General features: G+C 36.0%; 2 protein-coding genes across 3 annotated transcripts; both read left to right on the plus strand.

Moving 5' to 3' along the window:
* Positions 1-831: 831 nt before the first annotated feature.
* Positions 832-3,570, plus strand: LOC107640337 (cysteine-rich receptor-like protein kinase 15). 2 transcript variants are annotated; one of them, XM_021123320.2, is made up of 6 exons: positions 832-1,804; positions 1,881-2,071; positions 2,153-2,363; positions 2,482-2,752; positions 2,885-3,035; positions 3,132-3,570. In XM_021123320.2, the coding sequence occupies exons 1-6, from the start codon at positions 832-834 to the stop codon at positions 3,444-3,446; spliced, it is 2,112 nt and encodes a 703-aa protein (XP_020978979.1). In that variant the 3' UTR covers positions 3,447-3,570. The 2 variants fall into 2 exon arrangements, with proteins under 2 accessions (XP_020978979.1, XP_016199349.2); XM_016343863.3 differs by having other exon boundaries at positions 2,515-2,752.
* Positions 3,571-3,885: 315 nt separating this feature from the next.
* Positions 3,886-6,874, plus strand: LOC107640338 (cysteine-rich receptor-like protein kinase 25). The gene is made up of 7 exons (XM_088487853.1): positions 3,886-4,675; positions 4,760-4,873; positions 4,976-5,175; positions 5,333-5,543; positions 5,662-5,899; positions 6,317-6,479; positions 6,551-6,874. Exons 1-7 carry the CDS (start codon positions 3,886-3,888, stop codon positions 6,872-6,874), a joined length of 2,040 nt encoding a protein of 679 aa, XP_088343979.1.
* The last annotated feature ends 6,427 nt before the right edge of the window (positions 6,875-13,301 follow it).

Genomic DNA, 13,301 nt, shown 5'->3' on the forward strand with positions numbered 1-13,301 from the left:
TGTCATTGAGGTCATACTAATATTTAACACTGCAATGAGAAGTGTATTGAATGGTTATAATAATCAACTGCTTAGTCAGCATAGGGAACAGTTCTTAGTTTATGCATTTTTATTCTAAGCAAGAACCCGGGGCTCAGTGAAGTCCAAGCCTTTCCCATTCCATGATTTTATTTTCAATTCTATTCCATCATTTTAAGCGGTATAATCAAATGGAAGTTGCATAGTTGTTACAATCAGCTTTAATAAAGAAAAGAAAATTATCTCACTTCCTTCCCTTAAGAAAGTCGTTGAAGAATAGTTCCTTTTACTCCATTAGACAACCATGGTTAAAATTAACTTAGATCCTTTTATATTGATGCTGACTATATTACAAATACTAAATTTAGAGACTATTAGGAAAATACATTACACGGACTTCAATTTGAGGGTTAACGGATTTCTTCTTCATGTGTAGGTAGGTTCTTTCAATCAAGGCAACCTAGCTTTGCCTATTGATTGTGACTGAAATATATGCATGACACATGTAAATTATTATTGACTAGCAGTATATTACACGGCAAAAAAGAAAGACTAGTAGTAATAATTCATTAGCTTAGAATAAACAAGAATGAATAAAAGGAAGGCATGTGATAATACCATTACCATATCGTATACCAACCTTGTGTTTGACTAATACCGTTCATAAAACCATCAGAATGAAGTGCTTCCTTAATTACAAGTTCCGGTCAATTTCCTAGATTTTATATGAGAGAGCTGAATGGATCTACACTAAACTATGATGAGGAATATCCATGCTATAAAGTAAAAGCCATGATTCCTTGAGTAACATACATGCTCTATCAGTCTAACTTACTTTTTGGTCTTTTGGCTGAAAAGGTGATCATGGACAAGGACAAGGACACACCTTTAGTTATGTATATGTTTGTCATTTGTATGTTATTGTTATGTGTTGGAAGCAGCACAGACCCTCTTGACACATATTGTCCAACTGAATTCCCATTATATAGCAGCAACAGCACATTTGACAATAACCTGAAGCTTCTTTTGGGGTTGCTGCCCTCCAACACGGCTTCCAAGAATGGCTTCTACAACACATCCGTGGGAGATGGGGAAGACAAGGTGTACGGACAAGCACTGTGCAGAGGAGACATCACCAACTCCACAGTCTGCAAGGAATGCATTCAGAAAGCAAGCCAAGATTTAACAAAGATGTGCAACAGTGAAGATGCAATCATATGGTATGAGCTTTGCCAAGTCCGCTACTCCTTTCAGATGTTCTTCACGAGTATGACTTACACCGGGAAGTATCCTAACCATAATCTTAAGGAGAAGAATATCTCGCACCCTTCTGGATTTGATCAAGTCTTGGCATATCTGATGAACAACCTCTCACAAGAAGCAGCTTTTATTCCTGCCAACAACATGTTTGCAGCAGGGGAGATTCAATATTCTGGTTCTGATGGTATCAAGAACAAGAAGCTTTATGGACTAGTCCAGTGTACCAGGGATACCTCTCAAGCAGACTGTGCCACTTGCTTGAGTTCTGCCTTAACAGAACTTACTCAATGCTGCTCCTTCCGAGAAGGCGGTATCATTCTTAGTCGGACTTGCAATGTGAGGTTTGAATCATACAGGTTCTTCAACCATTCATCAGCAAAGATGCTGCTCTTTCCGACTTCCAAAGGAGGGGAAAAATGGAAGCCATGGATGTTTGCATTGACAATTGGTGGTTCACTCTTAGTATTAGCAGTTACTATTTTGCTGTGCACTGCTTGCCTGCTCCGCAAAGGGGACACAGAGAGAGGTGAAACTTGTGTAACTAGAATTCATTATCATTGCAAAACAAGGAATTGCAAGCCTAAGCTCTCTTTTTCTTACAGATGAAGAAAGGATCGAAAGGACGCTACTACAACAGTTGGCAAGCTCCAAGAGCGTAGCAGTTACACAGGAAGGTGACCTGATTAGCTCTGATGAACTGTCGTTCATGAACTTAGCAACCATTAAGGATGCCACTGATGACTTCTCTGATACAAATAAACTGGGACAAGGAGGATTTGGTGCAGTGTACAAGGTAACTAGTATGTATAATATAATCGTCTAGAGTTCGTTTTGGCCTCTGTAGTGTGCTGTAATTTTGGTATCCATATTGCAGGGTGTTCTACCAGATGGCAGTGAAGTTGCAGTTAAAAGGCTATCAAAAAAGTCTTGGCAAGGGATAGAGGAATTGAAAAATGAGGTCATACTCATTGCCAAGCTTCAGCATAAGAATCTAGTGAGGCTGTTGGGGTGTGGCTTAGAGGGGGATGAAAAATTTCTCATATATGAATTCATGTCAAACAAAAGCCTTGATCAATTTATCTTTGGTTAGTTCATGTTTTGCACATTTTTTTCCATTAACCTTCCAAATGTATCGTTAATCCATTTTTACATTTTTTTGGAAACTGCTTCATTTTAATTTTTTTACATCAACATGGTATTCAGTTGACTTGTGCTGTTGCTTAATATATTTTCAAGACCCAGAGAAACGTTCCGAGTTTGATTGGCATACTTGGTATGGGATTATCAATGGCATTGCGAGAGGACTGCTTTATCTTCACGAGGAGTCTCGGCTTAAAATCATTCACAGGGATTTAAAGCCAAACAATGTGTTGTTGGACCATGAAATGGTTGCCAAAATATCAGATTTTGGTATGGCTAGGATATTTTACGAGAATCAAAATACAGCAAACACAAAGAGAGTTGTGGGAACATAGTAGGTCAACTCTCACTTTTCTTTTGTTTTAGTTTATGTTATTGCCATAATATATATACTTGGGATTATACTTCCATTCCATGTACTTTTATATAATTATAAACCGATATGATGCTTATGTATAAAATACAGTGGATATATGGCTCCCGAATATGCAATGGAAGGACTCTTCTCAGTAAAATCGGATGTGTTCAGCTTTGGTGTCATGTTGCTTGAAATAATCAACGGGAAAAGAAACAGTGGGTTCTACACAACAGAACTTGCCCCAACACTACTGGCATATGTAATTAATATATAACTTCACTAATTGAAATACCGGATTTTGTAGCAGTAGTGTTCTTTAACTTGAGCTAATTATTTCTGAATTCTAACATGACAGGCATGGCAGCTGTGGAATGAAGAGAGGAAGTTGGAATTTGTGGATCCAGTGTTGTTGGAATCGTGTGTGGCCTGTGAAGTTGTGAAGTGCATGCACATTGGGCTTCTGTGTGTGCAGGAAGATCCGGAGCTGAGGCCTAACATGTCAAGCGTGGTGGTTCTCCTAGGAAGTGAACAAATGGCTCTTCCAAAACCAAGTCAACCAGCATTTTCATTGGGTAGGGCGTTTCATGTTGATCAAGATCCAGGTCCAGCCACTACAACCAATCCTTCTATGAACGGGGGGAGTATATTGTCCAGTGTCTTACCTAGATGATTGATCGATTAAGTGTGATATATCTAAGTATGTTGAAATCAAGGAATGTTTACTTGTCGAATGCAAAGTACGTCTAGTGGATTATGCTTCTTCTCTTTGAATGTTCATATGTTTACCTCAAGGCTTGATCACTAATCACCGTGCCTTATTCTGTTTAATGTCTTTTTCATGTATTTTACTATTTTATGAAAGAGATATGTAGTTTACTATTAAATAGAAAAAGACAAATGTCCCTTTGGATTAGCACATGGTTGTTTTCCATGGAAAACAACCCTCTTAAATAAAAAAAATGCAAAATAATTGCTGAAACATTTCGAAAAGACAACATTGGCTTATTAGGAGACAAATATTCCATCCTTCATTCTATGATATACTACTTATGATATATATCTTGCAAAGCAACAAACTTATCAGAGAAGGCAGAGAGTAAAAAATAATAATGTCTCGCTCCCTCAACAGCAGAACTTTATTCTTGATTCTAATCTCAACTGTGCTGATGAAGCACGGTAATTCAATGCCAACATACAATTATCATGACTGTAAAGATCCATTATTGGAGAATGCAACCACCGGTGCCATTTTCCAATCTGATCTAACTTATCTTTTGAGGCTTTTATCTTCAGCAGCTTTCTCTAAGAGCTTCCACAAGGCTAATGTTTCCACAAGGCTGTATGGCCTCTTCCAATGCAGGGCTGATGTGTCCCAGGTCACCTGCAAAAACTGTACCATAACTGCCAGTATAGAAATCAAAAGCAAGTGCGCATCGAAATCTAGTGCAGTAATCTGGTACGACGAATGCATGCTTAGGTACTCCAAGGAACAGTTTTTTGGGGTGGCGCAAACTAAGCCATTAGTATTTGCTTGGAACATTGACGACAATAATAGCACTTCACCGACTGAAACTTATCTCAATGTACAAGCAGTGATGTACCAGTTGATAGAACAAGCCTCAAGTAGGGATATGCTGTTCAGTGTAGGGAAATATAAGGTAAATAATGGGTCCGAGGATAGATACGGGTTGGTGCAGTGTACAAGGGATATAAATCGCTCTTCATGTGCGTCTTGTTTGTCTAATTTGATGGATAGATCTAAGACTTGTTGCGAACACAGTGTTGGGTGGCGCTTACTGGCTCCTACTTGCATTATAAGGTACGAGAAGGATATCTTCTATGATAGTTTAGAGCCACTAGTATCACCTAATACTAGCAAACCGAGACTACCATCGAAAGGTAAGGAATCGCAACTTGTTTATTTTGTGAATAACTACTTACGCTTAACCATTTTCTAATCACGATGGAAACTTGAACGAGCAGATAACAGAAATCGCACTGCAAAACTCCTTATACTCCACATGGTCATTCCAATTACGGTTTTTATGCTCTTCTGTCTTGTCTGGTCAGCTCAACCCAAGGAAAGACGAAATCAAGGTGCGTACCAACTGTTACAAGTTTTCTAGTCTCTATTCTCTACTACCACCATATTTTTTAAAAAAAATTTGCCCAACTTTCCTAACAAGATCTTTAACTCAGGGGAACAGCTTACCGATGTAATTCAAGTAAATAAGTTGAAAGGTTCAAGTAGGTCGTACTTTAAGGATCAAGGAATGATTACACTCGAAGACAACAAAGGAGAAGTACAGTGCTTTAGTTTGAGCACGATTAAGGTTGCTACCAACAGTTTTTCTGATGACACTAAGCTAGGTGAAGGTGGCTTTGGGCCCGTTTTCAAGGTTATACTTGGACTTTTCCACAGAATAATAATTACCATCCACATTAGGAAAATATTGTGGGGCAGTTTATCAATCTCATTGATGAGTTGGTAGATTAGTATTTTAGCTGTGCTTGTTTTTTTATTTATGATTTATATTTTGCAAATCACACGTACAGGGGAAGTTAAATAATGGAAAGGAAATAGCAGTTAAAAGGCTTTCATTCAAATCAAGACAAGGCATTGAAGAATTCAAGAATGAAGTGACGTTGATTGCAAAACTTCAACACAAAAATCTTGTTAGGCTCTTGGGATGCTGCCTTGATAGAAACGAAAAGCTTCTTGTCTACGAGTACATGGCCAACACCGGTCTCGATGCTTTTCTATTTGGTTAGCTCTTCCTGTCACTTACCTATACTTTTCCTAATCATATATATACATATTTTCTTTCTGTTTCCTATATACACTGGTCACGATCTTTTCTACTCTTATCCTGCCATGCATGCAGATCAAAACAAACGTGGAAAGCTGGACTGGCCTAAGCGGGAAAAAATTATAAATGGAATTGCAAGAGGTCTTTCATATCTACACGAGGATTCCAGGCTGAAAATTATTCATAGAGATTTGAAAGCTAGCAATGTATTGTTAGACCAAGACATGAATCCCAAGATATCAGATTTTGGGACTGCTAGAATATTTTATAGCGATCAAATTGAAGCAAGCACCGAAAGGGTTGTTGGTACATAGTAAGTACTACCAGTTCTCCCAGTTCAACGTAAATCCATATATACGTACGATGGTTTCTTCAATTCACTTGCTATCATTCTTTTGCCGGCCAGCTATTCCGAATAACTCTACTTCATAGTTAGCTCATTTATGGTTAACGTAGTTTCTTTCTTACTGTATTAATAATAACTTGAATTTTACTAAGGCTAATGGACTATATGGAGAGGTTGAGCCTTCAAGAACCTTTTTCTTTTTATTGGTAATTGGTTGAGATAAAACATTCACAAATCTCAAATTAGTTCCCAAACCGGATGATTAAACGTGTAGACACTTGACATTGCATTAATTAATTTTTTAAAACAGCATTAATGTATAAACCATTATGACCCTGTAACTTGATAGAGGCCAACTAATGTGTTTACTTTGGGTTATTCCAGTGGTTATATGGCACCAGAATATGCTTTGGAAGGGTCATTTTCGGTCAAATCTGATGTTTACAGCTTTGGGGTACTGATGTTGGAAATTTTAAGCGGGAGAAAGAACATTGGTTTCTTCCAACCAGAGCGTCGTCGTGATCAAACTCTAACTCTTATATCTTATGTAAGTTCGTTCTTTATTTATTTATTTTTGTTTGGATGGTACAGTGTTTACCCCTTCGTGAGATTTAACAGGCATGGCGACTCTGGAGCGAAGGCAAGGAGCTGGAATTTCTGGATCATGTCCTGGTCAACGCTTGCCCCATAGATGTGGCGTTGAGATGGATTCATATTGGACTGTTGTGTGTTCAAGAAAGGCCCAAAGATAGGCCCACCATGTCCTCGGTTATTTTGATGCTTGGAAGCACTACAGCCCTTCCTCTACCACTTGCACCTCCATTCTCTTTAAGCAACTATTATGATAATACAACTGACGAATTTTCAATAACGGAAGAAAAAGAGGAGGAGGTGGAAGAAGAGGAGGATGATAATTCCAATCCTTTTTCAGTAAAATTATAGAATTGAATTCTAGTGTTTGAAATGAATGAATAAAACTATAAAATTGAATTGAATTTTAATATTTGAAATGTTTATTAAATGAACTAAAGTTTTGTAGCAAACAATTTTATCTTTTATTAATATAATATTATATTTAAATAATAAATATACTTATTTATTAAATTGAGGTAAATATTAAATCGGTACTCAAAAGATTCTTGCGCTAATAAAATGGTACATGACTTTTGTTATTAATAAAATAACTCCTGAGAGATTTTAAAATTTGACAAAATCATTCAACCGTAAAAAAATGATGTCACAGTGAACGAAAAATGCTGATGTGGCAATCGGAAGAGAATTCCGATGATGGCAAAAAACTCCGGCGACATTTTTAACAGAGAACTCCAACAATGTTTTCAGTTTCCTACTCAATGCAGTTTTGTTCCAAGAAGGCATAGCTTGGATAACATTATCATTACTGAAGAAGTCATTCACTTCATGAGGAATAAGAAAGGGCCTAAGGGTTAGATGGCTATAAAGATTGATTTTGAAAAGGTCTACGACAAACTTAAATGGAGCTTCACTAGGGACACCTTAGAGGTTTATTGAGCTTGTGTGCAGCTGTATTAGTACCGCAAGGATGAGGGTGTTGTGGAATGATGAAGCCTTGGATAAATTCATCCCCTCTAGGGGATTTCGACAAAGGACCCTATTTTCTCCCTATATTTTTGTTATATGCATGAAGCATCTTTCTCAACTTATTACAGCTGCTTGTGAGCACAAGTTCTGAAAGCCTATTCAGCTTAAGAGAAGAGGCCCTGAATTATCTCATCTCTACTTTGCGGATGATTTAATCTTCTTTGCGGAGGCAAACATAGAACAAGCAGAAGTTATTAGTAGGATCCTTGATGCCTTCTGTCTTAACTCTGGCCAAAAAGTTAGCAATGACAAAACTGAAAAAAATTTTCTCCAATAATGTGGTTAATGCAATAAAAAACAACATCAATAGTTTCATCCAATTCACCAGAACATATGATCTAGAGAAGTAATTGGGTGTTCCTCTAATTCACTCGAAAGTCTCTAAGGACACTTTCAATGGTATCATCAACAAAATGAATGTAAGATTCAATAGTTGGAAAGCTTCATTCTTGTCTCTAGTAGGGCCAACAACAGTGGTGAAATCTATCATTTGTTCTCTTCCTAGTTATACTATGCAAACTGCCTTATTACCTACTACTACTAGTAATATTATTGATCGTAAATGCAGAAATTTTTTTTTTGGGGGAGAAACATCACATACAAAAAAAGTTCATCTTTTAAATTGGAAGAAAACCAGAAAACCCAAAATCTCAGGAGGTCTTGGCATTAGACATGCAAGAGACTTAAACCATCCCTTTATAATGAAACTTGGTTAGGGCTTGATAGAGAAGAAAGATAATTTATGGGCAAAAGTCCTAAGAGCAAAATATAATTGTGGCAATGACATTATTCCAACAGTCACTAGGAGAAAAAATATGTCCAATATATGGAAAGAAATTTGCAGTACCTAGAACCGAGTGGAGACAAATTCTATTTGGCGTATTGGTGATGGCTCTAAAATTAGATTTCGGGAGCACAACTGGGTGCCTAACTTGGGAAGACTCTATGCTTACACTAATTAGGTCATAAATCCCCATGAGAGGGAAGAATCACTTATGGATTTTCTTTCAATTTCAGATTCTTAGGATGAGGAAAAGCTTGATGAGGTGCTGCCAAAACAAGTGGTTAGAGAATTCTGGCCATGTCCCTACCTTCATCTTGGAAGGAAGTAGACTCTATTGCCTGGGCTCCATCTTCGGACGGAACCTTCAATCTCAAATAAGCATATCAAACTATTATTGAAGACCATGATCCACCTGATTGGTCTTTAAATTAATCTGGAATTGGAATGATTCAAAAAGAATCAGAACTTTCTTATGGCTAGTAGGCATGAGGCTTTGCTAACTAATGCTGAAAGATGTAGGCGTCACATGACAAGTGTTTAATTGTCCAAGATGCAACAACAATCAAGAAATGGCAATTCATGTTCTGCGCGAATGCACTTTTGCGTATCTTGTGTGGCAAATACTTGACATCCCAAAAGATTTAATCGACTTTTTTAACCAAGATATAAGAAGTTGGCTAGGGATTAATATCTCCAAAAGTAACACTTGGGCTACCGTCTTCGGAACTGATGTGTCCACCCTTTGGTATCTGCGCAACAATGTGGTAATTAAAGGGCAGATGATGGACCCGAATGAAGTGGTGAAATGATTAAAGTTTGCAGTGCAGAGTTTGTAAAGGTTATGAGCATGAAGCGGCCTACGAGGTATCTCAATTGGACGTCCGAGCATCTAATTAGCTAGAATCCTCCTCCGGAGCACACAGTCAAGGTTGATGGTTCCTTTTTTTCCATCAATAACAACGTTGCTTGTGGTAGAGTTTTCAAAAATCACTTAGGTAGATGCATCGTGGGGTTCTCAAGTAATTTGGATAGTCGCTCTATAATGCAAGCAAACTATATATGGGAGATTCTCAAGAGCCTCCAGGTAACAATTGCTAAAAATTTTAATCACCTAATAGTGGAAACAGATTCTCGAATGGATATGAATTTTATGAAGGAGGGATGTCCTTCTAGCCACCCCTGCAAGTCTCTCATTGAGGACATTAGTATTCTCTCAAGTCGCATCCAGCATGTGGAATGGTCTCATATACTTCGAGAAGGTAAGAGTATAGCGGACACTCTTGCAAAGAAAGGCCATTCTCTCCTTATTGGTCCCATACTTTTGATTCTCCCGTCCCAATGTTAGTCACAATCTTCTCTTAGATTGGCATATTGAGATTTACAGGTGTTAGATAGTGTGTTAGTTTGGTTTTTTCCTTTCGTGTGTTAGGTCTTTGACCCTCCTTTTCCACAAAAAAAAAAAATTATAAGGACATTTTAGACATTTTAAGTTTTAAGTAAAATTTTAATAGAATGAAATTTTAAATCGGACCTATTTGAGTTGGAACTGATTTTGAGAGAAAATAATGGAATTGAATTGAATTTCATCTAAACTAATTTAATTATTTTTGTTTCAAACACTGGAATTGAATTCAATTTCTATGAGAATTGAATTCTAAGGAGTTTTCAAACACCCTTAAAAAAAAGAAAAGAGAAATTAAACAAAAAATAGTTAATAGATTAGTGTCATATTGCAAGGAAGTTTTCTACGATCATATTTTTGCTAGACAGTAGACACTGCCAAATTTACTATTGCAGTTTTTTCTTTTGGTCAGGCTATTGCAATTTATTTGTATATTAAAATTATTTTCTTTTTTGGTAACATCCTTTCTTGTTTATTAGACTTTGCTGTATAGTTTTTTCTATGCATTTTTTTGTTTGGTATATTCTCTATGCATTGTTATACCCAATGGAAGAAGTACTATTGTACTATTTGGATGTTTTGTGGGTCGTCTTCTCTTTATTTAATCTTATATTGATATTGTTGAGAAGTATGTTTACTCTTTTGAGTTTAGGAGTTATTTGAACAAAATTATAGAGAGTAGGTTGGAGATACAATGTTGTCGCTATCCCGCAATGTCCTAAGTTTGTCATTCCTAATGATAGGGATATTCCTGCAAGGACTACGATGCTCAAGTTAGCATGGGTCACAAAAAAAATAAGATAGAGATCATATATGACTGCACAGATTTGGAATAATGCATATATTTTATGAGGTTATGATGTTACATGCTTCTCTTATGTGGGTTGCTTTTTTCATGAGCCACTCTCGTTATATGATGCTCGATGTCTTATTATAATCTCTCTTCATATGATGTTTTTAGGCCTATATATAGTTAATGTTGTAACATTCTCCTTTAATAGTAGCATGATGGTTACAATATAATAATTAACATCTTAAAATTAAGTTATTAGGCATTAGAATGAGTTATGAATGAGGAGTTATTATCCTATTTATAACATATTCTTTAGAATCCGAGAGAATACTTAATCATCAAATTAGTTCCTTAGAACTTCTTATACACTCTTGAACCCGATTTTTAGTATTGGGCTTATAAAAATATTCCAGAACAAATATTGTTGTAGTTCGGGTTTTGGAGCCTATTTTTTATAGTAGAAATAGGCTTGAAAATATCAAAGTATGGTTTGTAATTGAGAAAAGTAGCAGTAATACTAAATGGGATAAAATATATTTTTTTATTTTAAAATAAGCTAAAAATTTTAAAATTATCCTTAAAATTTATTTTGTTTTAATTTTGTTCCAAAAATTTTTAATTTGCATCAAATATATTTTTAGCGATTAATTATTTTAAAAATTTAGAACCAATTCATCAATAATTTCACAAAAATAATCTTAAACACAATTAAATTAGATATCATTATCATGCATTATTATTTAATTAGTTCTAAATTTTTTAAAAATTTATCTGTAAAAAATATATTTGATATAAATTAAAAAATTTTAGGACAAAACTGAAATAAAATAAAACTAAAAAATATTCTTAAAATTTTTGATAAATTTAAAAAATATATATACTTTATCTACTAAATCCTAGGACATTAAAAGAAGAGTCCATTTGTGGGGAATTAGGCAAAATGGACAAGCCTTCCGAAGATTAGTGAAAAATTAGTTCATTTAATTTCTTGCTCCAAACCGCCTACTCGGAAAATGGAGAATTAGTATAAAAGATTAATGAGAAGTGGTGGAAGACAACGACGGATATGGCATTACACTATTATTCCAGTTCTATCTCACTCTCTAGCGAGATTGGATGCTCTAAATTTTTTTTTTGTCACTTAAGAGAATAAAGTATAACTTTTTATCATATATTTTATAGATGTTCCTGTCAGGAACTATCTTCCGAAGTGTAGCTCGTTAACACCCGAAAGGCTCCTTCTCCAAGACCTTCAGGTGAACTGCATGCTCTTCAATGGCCAGACCCCGTGTGTTGGACCTGCAAAAAGAACTCCGACGCTCAAATCAGTAATTGATCTTTATAAATACACTTAGAGTTCTTTCTTAAGAGTGAGTGAAAATGAATGAATCTATAGTCCTATTTGCCCTGTATTTATTGTTGCACAATGGCAACCATTATGTACATGTCATGCTCGAGATATATGTCGGCACTCTGGAAGTGCTCGGAGTCGATTATTTTAATAAGGCAAAGTATTTGAATTTAAAATTCAGTTCCGAGGTGTAGCATTATGTATCTGAGTTATTCGGGTACAGATCACAGCCCCCAAACTTGACTTTCAGTTGTTTTGTTGGGAGCAATTTGAGCTTAGTTTCTTAACGCTATTCCTCGAGACTTTATAAGCTTGTCCTAGTAGCCCCCAAGCTCAACGCATAGTCGTTTTGGCAAGCTTGGGTTTAAAGCACGTGTTTTAAGGGATATGAAGGGTGCGCACCATTTCTCAATGCGTTTAATGCAATAATTACTACGTCGTAGTTATCTCGAGAGAATTTTGTCTGTTCAATATTTGAAAGTAGGTGAACAGTTACACTTGATCAAATAGCTAGAGATAAAGAGTGATTTAGATTGTGTGTTAGTGGATATTTAGATTTTTATTACCTCTTCCTATTCACACATTAGGAACCGTTTCTGTGTTATTTGCACAAAAATTACCCAGTGAAGAAAATTACTTTAAGAGGTTAGTATTGTTTTTTTCTTGTTTCCTGCCATCTTTGTCTCTGTTTCCTTTCTTGTCTTCTCTTTCCACTTTCTTAACATGGCTAGAGACAAAATAAAAGACAAAATAATAGAAGTATAAGGTGACATTTATGTGTGGGTACATGCGGATGTTAAATTTCGTGCTTCTTTATCACAACATGGAAAAAATTTCTGAACTTGTTGCTAGTAACTGTGTTAGGATTGGTATGCCAGTGGGTGTAGAATTTCTTCCTTGTGGTGGTGAGGAGAGGGTATGTGAGAAGAGGGATGAATAGGCTTATTTTTATGTTTGCATTTTGTCTGAGTTAAATGTGAAGTTTTTTTTTACTGACTTTGAATGCAAGGTGTTAACACAACTAAATTGTGCTCCTTCACAGCTACACCCCAATTCGTAGGCTTTCCTTTGAGCCTATGAATGTCTGATGGAGTTCCTGGAAACTCCTCCCTTTCTAAACATCTTTTTTCTCGTTGTTTCAATCAAAAGGGCTGCATAGAGGTCTTTGGGCAAATCTTAGTAGCTACCCGGGACGATCCTTCTTTGTTTTATACAAATCTTCTTTTAAAAGTTTCAAAGAAATATTTGTAAAAGTACGGTCGTTTGAGACTGAATATCTGTTTTACTTAGATGATGAGTTAGTGGAAAAGTTTCTGCTTTATTGGTGTCCCGAGCTTATGCAAATTTTAGATGCTCTAAGAAGAGATGAAGAGGACAGTTTGGTTCTGGAGTTCCTAATAGAATGCTTTTCATCAAAAA

Source organism: Arachis ipaensis, chromosome B5, assembly GCF_059453495.1.
Source record: "Arachis ipaensis isolate K30076 ecotype BB chromosome B5, ASM5945349v1, whole genome shotgun sequence".
Classification (NCBI taxonomy): Eukaryota; Viridiplantae; Streptophyta; class Magnoliopsida; order Fabales; family Fabaceae; genus Arachis; species Arachis ipaensis.

Excerpts from the sequence above, each read along its gene's own strand:
- LOC107640337 (XM_021123320.2), top strand. The coding sequence starts at position 832 with ATGCTCTATCAGTCTAACTTACTTTTTGGTCTTTTGGCTGAAAAGGTG. Across the intron at positions 1,805-1,880 it reads CAAAGGGGACACAGAGAGAG|ATGAAGAAAGGATCGAAAGG; the intron begins GTGAAACTTGTG and ends TTTTTCTTACAG. Across the intron at positions 2,072-2,152 it reads GATTTGGTGCAGTGTACAAG|GGTGTTCTACCAGATGGCAG; the intron begins GTAACTAGTATG and ends TCCATATTGCAG.
- LOC107640338 (XM_088487853.1), top strand. The coding sequence starts at position 3,886 with ATGTCTCGCTCCCTCAACAGCAGAACTTTATTCTTGATTCTAATCTCA. Across the intron at positions 5,544-5,661 it reads TCTCGATGCTTTTCTATTTG|ATCAAAACAAACGTGGAAAG; the intron begins GTTAGCTCTTCC and ends CCATGCATGCAG. Across the intron at positions 6,480-6,550 it reads CTCTAACTCTTATATCTTAT|GCATGGCGACTCTGGAGCGA; the intron begins GTAAGTTCGTTC and ends GAGATTTAACAG.